The 18708-nt window shown below is 38.3% G+C and overlaps 1 protein-coding gene across 15 annotated transcripts in view; it reads left to right on the top strand.

Moving 5' to 3' along the window:
* Gprk1 (G protein-coupled receptor kinase 1) overlaps positions 1-18708 on the top strand; it is a 609802-nt gene that overhangs the window by 458244 nt on the left and 132850 nt on the right. For 10 of the 15 annotated variants that reach the window (XM_070998247.1, XM_070998244.1, XM_070998245.1 and 7 more), the window contains one exon: positions 14683-14889. The exons of 1 other annotated variant lie outside the window; for it this stretch is intronic. In XM_070998247.1, the coding sequence (XP_070854348.1) occupies positions 14683-14889 (207 nt within the window). Of the gene's footprint in view, positions 1-14682; positions 14890-18708 lie in introns of those variants that run through there. 4 more of the 15 variants (XR_011605115.1, XR_011605112.1, XR_011605114.1 and 1 more) reach the window with 1 other exon arrangement.

Raw genomic sequence — 18708 nt, 5'->3', positions numbered from 1 at the left:
CATATCATGACGACCCAATACAAAAAATTTTCATGGCATCGTTTGTTTGTCCAAATAAAAAAACTCAAAACTTTAGAATATATATATATTTCAGGAATCGTTTGTCTACGGTTAGCTTATGTTTGTCCACCCTTAAGAAATAAAAAAACTCAAAACTTTAAAATATGTAAATTTACAGTTTTTCACCTAATTTGTCCACTTTTAAGAATTTTTAAAAACTTCAAACCTTAGAAAGTCTTTTACTTTTCAATTTTTCACCACACATCAACGAATCACAAACTCGAATTTATCAAAAAATTTTCATGGAATCGTTTGTCTATGGCTAGTAAACCTTTTTTTTCAAATTTTTCGACATTTTTTTCATGGACTCGTTTGTCAATTTTCAATTTATAGTTTTCACCTTATTTCGAAAAACAAAAGGTCACACTTTCAACATTTTTTCATGGAATCGTTTGTCCACGGCTAGTTTACGTTTGTCCACTCCTAAGAATTTTTAAAAACTTCAAAGATTAGAAAGTCTCTTACTTTTCGGGTTTTTACCACATCTCAACGAATCACAAAGTCGAATTTTTGAAAATAATTTCATAGAATCGTTTGTCCCCGGCAAGCTTGTTTTGTCCAAAATAAAAAGCTCAAAACTTTAGAAAATATGTCAATTTATAGTTATACCCGTTACTCGTAGAGTAAAAGGGTATACTAGATTCGTCGGAAAGTATGTAACAGGCAGAAGGAAGCGTTTCCGACCCCATAAAGTATATATATTCTTGATCAGGATCACTAGCCGAGTCGATCTAGCCATGTCCGTCTGTCCGTCTGTCCGTATGAACGCTGAGATCTCGGAAACTATGAGAGTTGCAATACTGGGATTAGGCACGCAGATTCCTGAGATTCCTGCGCAGCGCAAGTTTGTTTCAGTAGAGTGCCACGCCCACTCTAACGCCCACAAACCGCCCAAAACTGTGGCTCCTACAGTTTTGATGCTATATAGAAAATTTTAACTGAAATGTATTAGTCTCGTCAATACCTATCGATTAACCCAAAAAAAGTTTGCCACGCCAACTCTAACGCCCATAACGCCTAAATCAGTTTACCGCCCACATAGCCATATATTGAGATCACATTTTAATCTCGCTTTTCTGCTTGCATATCTCCATTTCCCTTTGGTACCTCAAGCTGAGTAACGGGTATCTGATAGTCGAGGTACTCGACTATAGCGCTCTTCCTTGTTCTCAAATTGATATTGCGTTTTAAAATTTTAACAAAAAGATTCACGGCTTTTCTTCACACCTGTAACCTACATTATTAAAATATTTTGTTTTATTCCGCTTTTTTTATTGTGATGTCATAGTGTCCACATCTTGCTGTCTCTGGGGCACATGGAAATAGTCACAGCCATTAATTATAACCACCTTGCTTTTTATTGAAACTCATATATAAAACGGAAATTTAAATAAAGCGTTTAATGGAACAAAAAAAATGGGCGAATATATCTAATAAACTAATAAAATCAGACCACTGATGATGTGCTGTGAGAAATGCGATTATATAGCGAATCATTTTCTGTGTGCAACTTGATAAGGCTGGACGTTAAATCTTAAAATATCGTTGGAGCTACAAAAACCGCTTTGAGCTGATATATAAATTTAAACTTTACTCGAATTCAATCTTTTTCGCCATTTCCCTGTTATAAGTGAATTTTAAAATCTTTCTGATCTAAACAATACTTTAGAAATGTTTTCACGTCCACCCTAACGCACAAAAACCGCCAAAGCCTGTGGAGCTCACAATATTTATGCTACAAAAAAAATTTAACTGAAATGTATTAGTCTCGTCAATACGTATCGATTAACCCAAAAAAAGTTTGCCACGCCCTCTCTAACGCCCATAACGCTTAAATCAGATTACCGCCCACATAACCATATATTGAGATCGCATTTTAATCTCGCTTTTCTGCTTGCATATCTCCATTTTCTTTGGTACCTCAAGCTAAGTAACGGGTATCTGATAGTCGAGGTACTCGACTATAGCGCTCTTCTTTGTTCTCAAATTGGTATTGCGTTTTAATATTTTAACCAAAAGATTCACGGCTATTCTTCACACCTGTAACCTACATTATTAAAATATTTTGTTATATTCCGCTTTTTTAATTGTGATGTCATGGTGTCCACATCTTGCTGTCTCTGGGGCACATGGAAATAGTCACAGCCATTAATTATAACCACTTTGCTTTTTATTGAAACTCATATATAAAACGGAAATTTAAAAAAAGCGTTTAATGGAACAAAAAAAATGGGCGAATAAATCTATTTCAAGTGGAAAACTAATAAAATCAAGACCACTGATGATGTGCTGTGAGAAATGCGATTATATAGCGAATCATTTTCTGTGTGCAACTTGATAAGGCTGGACGTAAAATCTTAAAATATCGTTGGAGCTACAAAAACCGCTTTGAGCTGATATATAAATTTAAACTTTACTCGAATTCAATCTTTTTCGCCATTTCCCTGTTATAAGTGAATTTTAAAATCTTTCTGATCTAAACAATACTTTAGAAATGTTTTCACGTCCACCCTAACGCACAAAAACCGCCAAAGCCTGTGGAGCTCACAATATTTATGCTACAAAAAAAATTTAACTGAAATGTATTAGTCTCGTCAATACGTATCGATTAACCCAAAAAAAGTTTGCCACGCCCTCTCTAACGCCCATAACGCTTAAATCAGATTACCGCCCACATAACCATATATTGAGATCGCATTTTAATCTCGCTTTTCTGCTTGCATATCTCCATTTTCTTTGGTACCTCAAGCTGAGTAACGGGTATCTGATAGTCGAGGTACTCGACTATAGCGCTCTTCTTTGTTCTCAAATTGGTATTGCGTTTTAATATTTTAACCAAAAGATTCACGGCTATTCTTCACACCTGTAACCTATATTATTAGTAAAACTATTATGTTCTATTCCGCTTTTTTTATTGTGATGTCATGGTATCCACATCTTGCACATGGAAATAGTCACAGCCATTAATTATAACCACTTTGCTTTTTATTGAAACTCATATATAAAACGGAAATTTAAAAAAAGCGTTTAATGGAACAAAAAAAATGGGCGAATAAATCTATTTCAAGTGGAAAACTAATAAAATCAAGACCACTGATGATGTGCTGTGAGAAATGCGATTATATAGCGAATCATTTTCTGTGTGCAACTTGATTAAGCTGGACGTTAAATCTTAAAATATCGTTGGAGCTACAAATACCGCTTTGAGCTGATATATAAATTTAAACTTTACTCGAATTCAATCTCTTTTGCCATTTCTCTGTTATAAGTGAATTTTAAAATCTTTCTGATCTAAACAATACTTAAGAAATGTTTTCACGTCACCCTAACGCACAAAAACCGCCAAAGCCTGTGGAGCTCACAATATTTATGCTACAAAAAAATTTTAACTGAAATGTATTAGTCTCGTCAATACCTGTCGATTAACCCAAAAAAAGTTTGCCACGCCCTCTCTAACGCCCATAACGCTTAAATCAGATTACCGCCCACATAACCATATATTGAGATCGCATTTTAATCTCGCTTTTCTGCTTGCATATCTCCATTTCCCTTTGGTACCTCAAGCTGAGTAACGGGTATCTGATAGTCGAGGTACTCGACTATAGCGCTCTTCCTTGTTCTCAAGTTGATATTGCGTTTTAAAATTTTAACAAAAAGATTCACGGCTATTCTTCACACCTGTAACCTACATTATTAAAATATTTTGTTCTATTCCGCTTTTTTTATTGTGATGTCATGGTGTCCACATCTTGCTGTCTCTGGGGCACATGGAAATAGTCACAGCCATTAATTATAACCACTTTGCTTTTTATTGAAACTCATATATAAAACGGAAATTTAAAAAAAGCGTTTAATGGAACAAAAAAAATGGGCGAATAAATCTATTTCAGGTGGAAAACTAATAAAATCAAGACCACTGATAATGTGCTGTGAGAAATGCGATTATATAGCGAATCATTTTCTGTGTGCAACTTGATAAGGCTGGACGTTAAATCTTAAAATATCGTTGGAGCTACAGAAACCGCTTTGAGCTGATATATAAATTTAAACTTTACTCGAATTCAATCTCTTTTGCCATTTCTCTGTTATAAGTGCATTTTAAAATCTTTCTGATCTAAACAATACTTTAGAAATGTTTAAATAAATTTAATAATCCGCTTTCAATATGTTCTGTGGATCAATAATTTATTTTAGATTTTTTGGGTGCCTTATATATAAATTAATTCAAACTGATTCCAGATAAGCCAAAGTTCTTGAACATCCGCCGGTTGAATGACCAACCAGAATCTGACCAGATTCCGATTCATTACGAAGAATTACATTTTAGGCTGTAGAATTTAAATGAAATATAAAGGCATATAAATTACAAGAGCACATAAAAGACATAGATGATAGCAATAAGTTGGAAGAGCTTTCTATAGTAATCAAGGCAAAAACGAGAGAGAACGCTATAGTCGATGCCATCGACTATCAAAAACCCGTTACACAGCTAAAGAGAGTGCAAGAGGGATTGAGATATGCTTGCCTGTGGCTAGCCACACCAAGCGCTACCTTGCGCTACCTAGCCCACCTAACCACCTAGCCCATAACACCAGCTAGCCCATAGCCCCCTAGAAGCTTGGTGGCGTAATAGTGAGTGTAGATTGGTATTGATAATGAGAACAAAACATTATTTAAATTGTTCAAAATTATAAAAAAAAATGTTTTCGCTAAACGGGTTTTAGTGGTATAGTCGTTTGTGGGCGTTAGAGTGGGCGTGCCACCCTGCTGCGCATAAGGCCCAAAAATCTACATGCCAACGTTCTAGCTCTTATAGTTTCCGAGATATCAGCGTTCAAACGGACAGACGGACGGACGGACAGACGGACATGGCTAGATTGACTTGGCTAGAAATCTTGAACAAGAATTTGTATAGTTTGTGGGTCGGAACGCTACCTGTTACCTGTTACCTGTTACTTGTATACCGTTTTACTCTACGAGTAACGGGTATAATAATGTCGCCTATATTGGCCTCAAAAACAGCAAGCGATTCCAAAATTATAGGATAGCCTCAGCGGATTCTTGATCACATAGAGAATAGCTGAAGCTAACAGCTGATCGACATTTGAAATTTCACAAGGTAGAACCGTGACTAAGTTCGGAGCCGTTGTAAGGCTCCTTGGGATAGCACCAACAAAAATTTTCTTTTAAAGGCGCCAATGCAGTCCAAAAGCAGTCCTACGCTCGTAAAAAATACTAAATGAAAACGCTGGAATACTGAATGGATTTACTCGTGCGGTCCCATTTTCCGCTGAAGCAAGTTGTAATTACTTTTTTCCGCCTCTTTCTAGCACGTCTATTTCTTGGTCGAACTGGTCACTGAAGCGAAATCCCCATCTGTGTGAATAGGCTATTAGCTTCTGTAGCCACAAATCGAGCTCGACTTCCAAATTTTGCATTTCCGAAATTCATCGGCAAAATTTCCGAGTTTTTTTCAACAGGGTGCCACGCCCACTCCAACACCCACAAACATTCACTCTAAAACCTGTCTGTCGCACACATTTTTGAAGTTTTTGTAGAAATTAAAATGCAATTTTTTATTATCAATGACTATCTATACTCTCACACACCCCTTTAGTTGAGTAACTGGTATCTGATAGTCGAGGCCGTCGACTAAAGCGTTCTCGCCCAGACGATCGCCAAGCACTGCTTCTCCGTTGTTGAGTAATTCTTTTCCGCGCCATTCAGTGTTCGGCTCAAATAGGAGATTACTCTTTCGCCCTTTTCGGTGTCCTGGGTCAGTATTGCTCCGATGCCGTAGTCGCTGGCGTCCGTTTGCAAGATAAAAGTTCTACTGAAGTCCCGGCATGCTAGCACCGGATCTGCCACGAGTCTTGCCTTTACTTCCTCAAACGCCATGTGGTGCTCCGGTGTTCGCTCCCACTTACTGCCCTTGCGCAGCAGGTCATTCAGGGGTTAGACGATTCTGTAAAAATCTGGTACGAATCGGTGGTACAACGACACCGAGGTATTGCTGGAGTTTTTTGGCGGTCGAGGGTGGTCCCAGTTCACCAATGGCGGCTATTGTTTCCGGCTATGTTCCTATTCCTTCACTATTCACTCGATGTCCCAGGTACAGCAGTTCGTTCTTAAAAAGTTGACATTTTTCCGGATTCAGTCTCAGGTTTGCTTCCTTTAAACGCCGGAACACTTCTCTTAGGTTTGCCTTGGGTTCTTCTAGCGTGCGTCCGATCACTATTATGCCATTCTGGTAAGCGAATGCGTGAGGTGACATTTCGGGGAATATTACTTGGTCCAAAACCCGCTGAAAGGTTGCAGACGCAGAGTGGAGACTAAATGGCACTGTGAAAACCGTATATTTTTTGTTGCTTTCTGCTTTTGAACGACTGCTACAGATAGCTTCTTCTCGAGCCATCCATTGCGTCGGTTCCTGGCTGGTATAACGATCTTGTGTCCAGCACACCTTATTTCGGTCCCAACTCGTGTAAGGAAGTTCAATCCCAACACCAACGGATCCAGTACTCCGGGTAAAATCAACAGGCTCATGGTCACTTGATTGTTGCCTAATTTGACCTCCACCTCGAGCTGTGCATTTATTCCGCCGCATCTTCCGTCTGCCAACCCAACTTGCCGTCCCGTCCTTGTAATTCTTCCTAGAGCAGCAAGATTGTCCGCCAGTTCTTCGCTAACGATGCATGCCGATGCCCCGGTGTCGATTGTGGCTTTGTAGCTGTTCCCACCAATCATCACCGCTGTGAACAACTGCTGCTCCTATTCGCTTAGCTTGCCAGTTAGTTTGGAGAGGTAGCATTGTGCGACCCCTCTCTGTAGCTACCAACACTAAGTGTGTATTTATTCTTAAAACATTTGTCCTAAATCATAACCACCAAACACATTCTCCTAGAACGCCCTCTCTTTCTATCAGAAAGAAAAAAGTTCCTACCCTCAAACCCGACTGAACTCCTTACTCCTAACACCCTTAATATCCTAGCTTCCATAAAGTTCTTAAAGGCAATCAAATTATACCATCTCATTTCAAACCTACACATAGTTAACATGTAAAAATTTAAATAATTATATAATAGACGTAGCTTAAAGCCATAGGTTATAGGTAATTTTCAATTGCCTTTTAACCTAAGAATAAATTTAGCATTGATATTGCAACATAAGATTATAACTACAAAAGAACCAAGTTACCTTTATAATAAAATGATATTCTCGACGTCACCTCGAGAGCACCTACAAGATACAAAATAAAATCTTTAAAATAAATTAAACTATAATTATTGTTATTACTTTGTGGTTCGGCACGGAAAGTGAACGGACTAAATTAAAAGATCTGTGAATGTAGCCCAAAGACCCAAAATATTGTCCCCTTCAGCAAATTTTAGTGCTCGTTTTGATTTACTAAGTATTAGTTCTTGAGTGTTCTTAGCGGAGCTCAAAGTCGTGCTCCAGAAACATTCTTAAATAGCTTTCGATGTATATAAATTTCTTCATACGCCCGCAACCCCCAGCGGCTAGCGAAGATCTGATTTTCTGTACAGGATACGAATGTGGGAGCATGTCCCACCGTAGTTACGCCGCATAGAACAATTAGGGAGTATGTTGGATCTGCAAAGCGTGCGATATTAAGGTCCACGAGCAGAATCACATGAAGGTCACATGACCTAGAATGAAATCTTTACTGCTGGTGATCAGCGGATGCTCTGCTGCATATAAGAAAGCACGTGTAAGTAAGGACTTTGGTGAAAATAGACCACATTCTGGAACTGAGGTTGCAACTGTTGTATAGGCAAAGGCAGATTCTGTCGAGGTCTGTAGTGAAGCAGGCTGATGTCAGTTGGTACCTAAGGCATGCAGAACCCATGTGGTGCGACCTTTTAGCGACCGGCAATACACCGATTATGTGCCCATGAATGCTTAATACTGATAGAGAGCGTAATAATTTAGTTCTGCACTGCAAAGATTTTCAGGCGTACACCTCCAGCACTATCAAACTGCTGGGGTTTTGGCAGACAGCCCTTGAAGGTACTAGAATTTCTCCGCAAGAAGAAGTAGTCTATGGGAAATATGGCCACTTTTTATGCCCAAAATCATAACTCCAAAAACGGAGCAAGATAGTTGGCTTCTGGTTTTTGCAGGTTAAATTGGCTAACATCTATTAGAACTAGAAAAATGGAGGGGGTTTTTTTGAATAACGTAAAGTTCTTTAGATCTATAGAGTACTACTTCAACAAGTAACAATAGTTTTTGCAACAGTAATGTATTATATTTACTGAAAATAGTAGGCGTGACACGCCTTAAGAAGGTTTTAAGAAAGGCACATTTGTATACCCTTGCAGAGGGTATTATGGAGGAGACTTTTTCTACCCCATAAAGTATATATATTCTTGATCAGCTTCACTAGACGAGTCGATCTAGTCATGTCCGTCTGTTCGTCTGTCCGTATGAACGCTGAGATCTCGGAAATTATAAGAGCTAGGCTATTGAGATTTGGCATGCAGATTCCTGAGCTTCTTGCGTAGCGCAAGTTTGTTTCAGCAGGGTACCACGCCCACTCTAACGCCCACAAACCGCCCAAACCTGTGTCGCCCACAATTTTCACTAGGTACAAAATTAACTGAAATGTATAATTCTCGTAAATACCTATCGATTGATCCAAAAAAAAGTTTGCCACGCCCACTCTAGTGCCCATAAGGCTTAAATCTGTCAGCCGCCGACATATGGCGCATTACAATTTCGCGATTTTGCTTGCATATCTCCATTTCCCTTTCGCTGAGTAACGGATATCTGATAGTCGACGTACTCGACTATAGCGTTCTTCCTTGTTTTTATTAAGCTTATTTAATGGAATACAGGGTAGCAGTGTTAAATAGCCTTACTTTAATGCGCATGCCCACTAAGTAGGGATCTGAGCTCAAAGTGTGTCATCTAAGTGCACAAAGTCTGCCAAGACAAATGAAAGACTTCAGCTCAAAAGCAACGTTGAATCATTAGGTATGAAATTGGTAAACTACGTTTTTATCACAGACACCATCATAGCATAAAGCTTTCTGTTAGATGTCTCTTTTGCTCCCGAAGTTAAAAATTGATGTTTATAAGACCAAACTTGGCCGTACATACTTGACCTTTCAAAGAAACGTTACCGGACTCCGCGCCATTACGCGCGATTTAAAATTACTGATCCATCAGTAATCAGTGATCAAGTTTGTTCTGCTGAACGCTCATGATACATAACGAAGTTAAAAAAGTAAAACATTTGACTTGAAAAAGCATACCACGCAATTCCAATGCCTTTTGAATTGGTCCTTGTGTAAGGTTTTGACAATCACTTGATAAGAATTATCATAATTAATTTTAAAAAATTATGAAAGTAAGTTACATTCCTTATATCATTTATATAAACGCAATTTTAACTAAAAAACATTTGTTTTTTTAGTTAAAATTGCGTTTATATAAATGATATAAGGAATGTAACTTACTTTCATAATTTTTTTAAATTAATTATGATAATTCTTATCGATATTTCACTCATCGATAAACGCCAGCCGCAATATATTTTATGTATCTCGAAAAGGAAGCGTACTATTTTTACGCTCCTTTTTTACTGATCATGATGCAAGAATTTGTTTAGTAATCATGTGCGTTCAGCAGAACTATCGTAAGATAATGTAGTTCTGCTGAATGGGGCTAATATCTGTGTTAGTCAGTGTCAAGTAAACGTTAATATTCTAAAAATCAAATCAGACGCAATTAGACTAGACTAAAAATAATAAATTAGATAAATGTTGCTATCAAAAATTCTACCAACCATTAAACACATTTTCTGTGTTACTTTAACAACGTCTGGAAAACCAGACGGTTGAAGAGTTCTCATCTTAATTCTTCCATATCTGTCGAAAGCATAATGCCAGCTCAAATTTATGATTACATACAAAGAAACTCATTACTGAACAACAGCCCTACTGGTTCCGGATTCCATATTGCAGGCAAATCCAATGTGATACTTCTAGTACTACCAGAGTACAGTAAAGACTTTGACAGTTAATCATGATGTTCTGCATTCTAAGTTAAAAACTCAATTTAAATTTTCAAGTACTGCTGTCAAACTTATGATTTCAGTCAATCAGTGGTGATATCAAATAGACGAGTTGATATCAAATGGACCCTTGTTGTTCACTTTTTATGTTAATGACCTTCCGTATGTGTTGTGCTGTTCATATGTATACAGATGATGTACCGATGTATGTAAGCCATCCTCTAGATTGATTGATTGTGTCAATATATGTAATAGGGAAATTGTCCAAATAAGTAAATGGGTGAAAGAAAACGGCCTTGGTCTTAATCCTAAGAAATCCAAGCGTCTAATAATTTGTATACCCTTGCTGAAGGTGTAATAATTTCAGTCAGAAGTTTGCAACGCAGTGAAGGACCCCGACCCCATAAAGTATATATGGATATTCTTGATCAGCATGACTAGACGAGTTGATCTAGCCATGTCCGTCTGTCCGTCCGTTTCTACGCAAACTAGTCTCTCAGTTTTAAAGCTATCTGGCTGAAGCTTTCCCAAAGTCTTATTTCTTTTGCAGGTAGTATATAAGTCGGAACCAGCCGTATCGGACAACTATATCTAATAACTCTTATAGGAATAATCGCAAAATAAAATTTTAAAAAATTATATCTTTGGTGTTTTTTAACAGATAACTTTCCAAGCTTGGAAATAACATTTTTTAATTCGTTTTGAATTTCGAATTCGATTTTATCAAAATCGGACGACTATTTCATATAGCTGCCATAGGTACGATCGGAAAATTGGTGGGAAAATAATATGAAACAAATTATAGCTTCGGTGTTTTTTAACATATTATCTTATACTATTGGGAATTTAATTTTTTGTATTTTTAATCTAATAATTATAACTGCAAGGATATACAAACTTGGGCTTGCCGAACTTAACTTCCTTTGTTGTTTAAACGTGAAACGTAGTCCTTGATAACACGACTATTGAATATGAACAATAAAGCCAATATTTGGGTTTTACATTCAACATTACGCTGAGCTCGCTGACGAGACCAATACATTTCAGTTAAAATGTTGTTTCTAGCACAATAACTGCAGAAGCCACAGTTGGGAGGCTTGTGGGCGTCAGAGTGGGCGTGGCATGTTGGCGTTAAGACTTGAAATTTGAACCATATAGCTCTTAAAGTTTCCGAATTCCCAGCATTTAAAAGGACAGACGGTCAGACGAAGATGGCTAGATCGACTCGGCTAGTGATCCTGATCAAGAACATATATACTTTGTGGGGTCAAAAACGCTTCCTTCTGCCTGTTACATACTTTCCGACGAGTCTAGTATACCCTTTTACTCTACGAGTAACGGGTATAAAAATAGCGGAGTGAGTTAAGGAGATAGCAGATGCCTGGGAACGTGTTTCTGGAAAATTCGCTGCACAATCTGGAATAGAAAAAGAAAATGCGCAGTGAATTTTGAACCTTGAAACATAAAAAATACCGCACTGGTGGTGGTGGTCATCAATTTCCGTTTCAAAAATCTTCGTAAGGATAGGCAGCCTTATTCAAATTTCCGCCACTGGATTGAAAAATCTGATGATTCAAAGATTTGAATAAAAATAATTAACTTTCTAATCTGCAGTATATATTCATTCAACCCACGATAAAAATAAGGAAAATTCTACTTCGAACGCCTTTCTGATACCAGTATACTACAGGTTCTAACACTGAATTATCTCGCGCTGCGAGAGGATATGCCGCATAAGGAAGTGGGGTTTTCAGTGTAGAATGAAAGGAAGCTAAGTGAGAACAAGCCGCAGAAGCTGTGTGTCTCTCGAAAGAGAGGAGCAGAATAGTTCAAACTTTCCTTGCTTAAGCTTCAGCATAATTACTATTGGAATGAAAACGAGCGAGATGCAGAAAAAAATGCATGCGATATGAAGCGTCATAAACTAAATATGAAAAAGTAGTAAGCGAAATTTCGAAACATAAACTTAAAAAGAAGCTGCTTAAAATTAATATTGTGCAACCAGAAGCTAGGAAGAAATTCATGTTTTCGGATTAATATTTTTTCTTTATTTTTGAAATCCGAATAGGCTGAATTCATAGTCGAAAATAAGTTATAATCATTATTATTGATAAACAAAACAACAACAAAATAATCTTACGTAGCGAAGTATTCACTAATAAAAATTTGCCTATGTCCTCCGGTCACATCGTTATTGTTTTCCTGTACCACTTCATAAAATTGGGATCACATCTCCCTTATCAGGTATATGACTATTTTCCAAAATGGCAAAACTCCGCACCCGACTCTTGCTGCAATGGCAGTGTTTATAGAAATCCGCATACCCATAGATAATATTGGAAGCCGCCTTTTCGAAACTTTTTAACAACGTTCAAATGTAATAATGTAATGTAATTGTAAAGTCCCTCTGCTTAAGTGGAGTCATCATATGTTCTGTTACTTTGAATCCTTCATTTCCTGAAGTATAAAAGTTTTAAATTCGCCGTTGTCGAATCGATACTTTACGCGACTGTTGCTAAAAATGGTGCTGTCGTGTAAGGATCCAGGGCACCTGGAATCAGAATCGCTTGTGATACTTCTTATACCGCTTGGGATGCTGAAGGTACGCTAACACCACAGAAGTGTCCTGCTGTAATTAGGAAGCTGTCGCTTGCATAGAAACGGTGAGCAAGCATGAATTTGTTCTCTAATTTATATTTACATAATGTAAAGATATTACCCAATACCATTAGTGGGTATTTCATTATTAATTTTAGCTAGTACTTTCATGCATGTATCTTTGTTCAGCCGGAATCGTTGTATAAAGCTGTCCTTGTCCAAGTCAGCAAAATATCCTATCTTTCTCTAAACACTATCATTATTAAAGTTGGAACCATATCCTTCACCTCCAACCTCAAGGTCGCTTCTGCAGAAGACCGGGACGTTTGCGCTCTTGGTCGTTCTACTAGTTCCTCGTGCCGTTGCACATTTACGCGGATAGAAATAAAAACAAGGCAAAAATATGGAAAGAAAGCATATTAATTTGATACTAGAAGTCTTTAAAACTTTAAAATTAAGAGACTAGTTTGTGTAGAAAAGGACGTATTGACGGGCATTGATGCTGGAGATGGTTATGTATAAGCAGCAATGCGACTATTTCAGAGATTATAAGGCGCCACTAGTCATTGGATTATTTCAACATAACGTCTTAATGAATACTCCATTGATCAATTCTAAAACAATTTGTAGTTAGATATTGATAGACAAAGATATATACTGCGTTTATGCGATGGCCATTTAACGCTTTCATTTAATGAAATGGGCTGATTCGTGTGTGCATAAACACCGTTTCATGAATTCAACCCCAAAGCGTGAAATGGTGACAATTAAACTCCGGTAACTCTACATAATTATCAGAGTTGCCAGATCGAAATAAACACATAAATACACCTTACATTTAACAAAAAATTTTTTTTTATTCAGTGCCAATTGAAACTAGCTTTCATCTTTTATTTTGACGGTAGAAAAAATGTTATGCTTGCTTGCACACACTTTATCTTTAATACTAGCAAGATTATTTCATGCGAATTGAAAAAAACAATCGGTTTAATAATCGCTTACACCTTTTTCCACCGGTCCGTCATCTCTGTCAGCTGAGATTGATAAAATGCATGAATTCGTCCGTGTTGCGTAAACAGGAGCAAATTTTATTTCACGCTTTTAAGAAATCATGAAACCCTTATCATAAACATAGTAATAGATACGAGTAAATATAAAATCCCATTAACACTTTTACAAAATCTTTAAAGATGTGGGCACCATACAGACTTTAGCAATATGGATATGATATTGACAAAACCAATACATTTCAGTTATTTTTAAAATTTTTCTTCTAGCATTTAGTATGTTGTTGGGGTGGGGTGGATCGATCGTTGAAATAGATGGCATTCCCAAGAGAAATGGTACCCAAATACACGGAGGTTGTTTCGGGGTTTTTCGCGACGTACTCGGTTGTTGTTACACTGGAAAATATAACTGCTTAAGCCTAGCTTAATTTAAGAGCTCCAGAGCGATGCGGAGACTTAGGTGAGAGATGGAGAGGGAAAGCAGAGGGAAGTGCGAGCGCGCGAGATGTACACATCAGAAATTAAACGCCCTTTTGGCGTAAACATATATACTTATTAGGATCGGAAACGCTGTCTTGTACCTCTTACATAATTTCTGCCTTTTACTCTACAAGTAAATATACTATATCTGTTTGGCAACTCTCACAACACTGTGTTACAAAATTTGACCATTATTTACTTACTTATTTCTAGCAGCCACAGAAAATCCTATTCGCTTTAAGTCCCCATATTGAAATTTTGCTCATAATAAAATTGCCCTACACACCACATCTTCTTTCGTTTATAATTCTCTTAAAAAAATTAAATAAACTCAAAATAATGAGGTTTTTTCTCAGAATCCTTGCGTAGGAGAACTGTATGGTAAAAACAGTTTAATATTGCGATTTTAAGCGAATAAGATATTCTAGTAGCCATCTAGGTAATCTTTTAATGTTACATTGTGTTATCGGTATGACTACATTTTTCTCTTTTTAGGTGGCAACAGGAAGTTTCTGAAACAGTATTTGAAACAGTCAACTCTGAAACTGACAGAATTGAACAAAAAAGAAAATCAAAGCATAAGCAACACTTCGATGCCGATGAAAAAGAATCTGATTGCATTTTACATGGGTATATAAAGAAGCTCGGAGGATCTTTTGCGTCTTTATGGCAAACGAAATATGCCAAGTTATATCCAAATAGGTAGGTGTGCATTTGTGTTCCCCCATTAAAAAGGTAATGTCCGACGGGTTGGTTTAGAAAAAAAAAATTTTGAAAACAAACACGTTTTTCGACTTTATGACTTCTTCGGTTTGCTGAAAGTTTGCAATAAGTAAAGAACCAGCTTGCGTCAATAGTTCTGCACGTGATGCCGTCTCGACGCATATTTATTTTGAAATTGGTTAAAAAAATAACGTGAATAAGATAAATGAAGAATAGGAAGAAAACCTACATTATTTGAACTGAACTAAAGCTACTAAAACTCCGTCCAGCTACGCCGCAATTATTACTATTGGTCAATATTGTGTGCTGTTCTGTATGTATTGGAGGGTCGTTAAGAAAGGGACAATTCTTTAAGTACAAACTTTTCAAAGCATCGGGACTGTACATGAAGAGACTACTAAACAAATAACGCCGCAGTATTGAAAATCGACAACAAAGTCCGATCGAAACACGTGATCTCCAAATTATAATACTATGACTTCTTCGTAAATTAAAGATCGGAAGTCTGGAAGACGATTTTTAATTTATTAGTTTTTATTACGCCCGTTACTCGTAGAGTAAAGGGGTATACTAGATTCGTCGGAAAGTATGTAACAGGTAGAAGAGAGAGTTTCAGACACCATAAAATATATATGTATATTCTTGATCAGGATCACTAGCCAAGTCGATCTAGCCGTGTCCGTCTGTCCGTTTGTCTGTCCGTCCGGATGAACGCTGAGACCTCGAAAACTATTAGAGCTAGGCTATTGGGACTTGGAACGGAGATTCCTGAGCTTCTTACGCAATGCAAGTTTGTCAAACCGACCAAAACTGTGGCTCTTACAGTTTTAGTGCTAAAATAAAAATTTTAACTGAAATGTATTGTTCTCATCAATACTTATCGATTGACCCAAAAAAAGTTTGCCACGCCCACTTTAACGCCCTCAAACCACCCACAAACTTCAAAAAGTCGTAAATATGAACGCGGATGTATCGGAAACTATCAAGTATAGAGAATTGGGATTTAAGATTGTACTCTGCGAAAGTTTGTTACGCGATTATGCCACGCCCACTCTAACGCACGCAAACCGCCTAAGCCTGTGGCGCCCACAATTTTTATGCTAGAAAAAAATTTAAGCGACGCCGACTCTAACCCCAATAACGCTTAAATCTGTCTACGGCCCACAAAACCATATATTGCATATGTCGTAGATTAGTTGGCCAATTAAAGTTATAACAACTGTTAGCTTTGATTTGTCCTTCGCTTCCCATTCGTTTTCATGTATGTCCTTCTGTGCTATTCCTTTGGCTGTTCAAATAGAGGCAATAGTTTCTGTTGTCAACGTTAGTCTGTGCACTGGTGTGAGCGAGATAGAAGGATGCAGGTGTCCGCATCAAAAAGGAATAACGAGAAGTTCTCATTAGTGTGTGTATTGGAATGCGAGAACGAGAGTAGAAGAAAGTAGCGAGTGACGCTGGCGAAAAAGGAAAAGGGGACGCAAGCTGTAAGGGAAAGCATTCGTATTTGAAGAGCCAAACTGAAAAGATGCCACGCGCCAGAAAACGTTTCCGTTTGGAGCAGCACGAAGAGCAGCCTGAAGCAGAGGAAGGTTCTAGTGATTCCTCGACAGGGGAAGGTTCTAGTGATTCCTCGACATCAGAAGTGGGATTGCCCAGGCCTCAAACCGAAAGCGAAAATTATCTGAAGCTGCTTTTGGAATCACAAAATCGTACTTTCTTGGAACTTATAAAAGCAGTACAGCGCGCCCCGAAGGACGCAGTTACCGTTGTACTTCCGAACTTTAATCCTGATCGTGCAAGCGCGGATGCAGTATCATGGAGTGCAACGGTGGATTACATTCTTTCCGAAAACAGTCTAGAAGGCAGCGCTCTCGTGATGGCTCTCAGTCGGTCCTTGCAAGGAAGCGCGTCTTGTTGGCTTGCACAAACGGTCTACCCTGGAATCACATGGACGCAGTTCAGAGAACTGTTTTTGCAGTATTTCGCCGGAACGGAGACCTTGGCTGCAACTGTGTTGAATTTGCTGAATGGTCGCCCAACAGAGGGAAAATCTATGTCGCTGTATGGAATCAGAGTTGTAACATCCCTGATGTCCAGGTGGAAGTCCCTGACGGTAGAGCAAATTGCCGTTTCTGTTGCTTTGGCACACGTGGCTGGATTGGACAAGCGATTGCGACGCTTGGCTTTTACTACAGAAGTCAATTCTCGAAACGAGTTGCAACAGGAGTTGAAAGCCTTTTCTTTTGATGCTGGACCGAGCCGCGTTACTGGCGACGTCTTGTCGGCCCCGACTAATAAGAAAACAAGACCATTCTTCAATATCAGATGTCACAAATGCGGAAAAGAGGGTCACAAGAAGGCGGAGTGTCGCTCGTCTGGTGTGCCCCCGCGACATAGTCAACTAGCTAATCAACGTTCTGGACATAACGGAGGAAGAGATCGCTCGACTCTAATCTGCTTTAAGTGTGGAAAGGAAGGGCATGTGGCTACTGTGTGCCCGGATCGTCAGGAACGCTCAATGACGGTCAAGAGGGATTATGTTAAAGATGTCAACCTGTGTAACGTACTTGAGCCCCTTGGAACTTTTCAACAATTTGGTGAGTCGTTCCAATTTTGTTTTGACTCAGGAGCCGAGTGCTCGCTCATCAAGGAAGCCGTCTCGCTAAAGCTGTCTGGATCTAGAATAAATAACGTAGTAATTTTAAGAGGTATTGGTAGTAATACGGTTTATAGCACCCTACAGATATTGGCTAAGGTTTTGATCTGTGATCATTCCTTCGAAGTTCTTTTTCATGCAGTTCAAGATAGTTATATCAAGTATGATGCTTTGATTGGGAGAGAAATTTTGAGCGAGGGAATCGGTGTAACAATTACATCTAATTCACTTTCAATGTTTAATGAAAAAACTGTATTGCCTGTCTTGACTTCAGACTGTGTTCCCGATTTGGCCAATGTTGATACCGATCTAAGTGGTTTAGATAAGGATAGGCTAACATCAATGCTTCAAAATTACTCTGGTTCGTTTATAAGTGGTATTCCACAAAGTCGCGTAACTACGGGGCAGCTAGAGATTCGACTCATTGATCCAAACAAGACAGTTCAGAGACGACCTTACAGATTGAGCGTGGAAGAAAAAGAACAAGTGCGAATGTCTATTAAACAGGTGTTGGATGCGAACATTATAAGACCAAGTTCCTCCCCCTTTGCAAGCCCGATGCTTCTTGTTAAGAAGAAAAATGGAACTGACCGTCTCTGTGTTGATTATAGGGAACTGAATTCGAACACTATTTCTGACAAGTATCCGTTGCCACTTATTTCGGACCAGATAGGTAGACTAAGTGGTGCTAAGTTTTTCACCTGCATAGATATGGCAAGCGGATTTCACCAAATCCCAATTCATCCGAATTCGATCGAACGAAGAGCGTTCGTTACTCCGGACGGACAGTATGAGTTTGTTGCCATTTGGGTTAAAGAATGCCCCTTCCGTATTTCAACGAGCTATAAATTGTGCTTTAGGTGATCTTGTTCATTCGTATGTAGTAATCTACATGGACGACGTTATGGTAGTAGCAGGTACCATAGACGAAGCTTTAGAAAGACTTGAGGTAGGTTTGCAAACCCTAACTAAAGCCGGATTTTCTTTTAATATCACCAAATGCTCATTTCTTAAATCCTGTGTTGAATATTTGCGGTTTGAAGTTAAGGCAGGTGAAATAAGACCTAATCCAAAAAAAATAAAAGCATTGACTGATCTGCCACCCCCACAGTCTTTGACCCAGCTGAGACAGTTTATTGGTC

Source organism: Drosophila suzukii, assembly GCF_043229965.1.
Source record: "Drosophila suzukii chromosome 2 unlocalized genomic scaffold, CBGP_Dsuzu_IsoJpt1.0 scf_2c, whole genome shotgun sequence".
Taxonomy (NCBI): Eukaryota; Metazoa; Arthropoda; class Insecta; order Diptera; family Drosophilidae; genus Drosophila; species Drosophila suzukii.
This window is presented reverse-complemented; position numbering and strand designations above follow the sequence as displayed.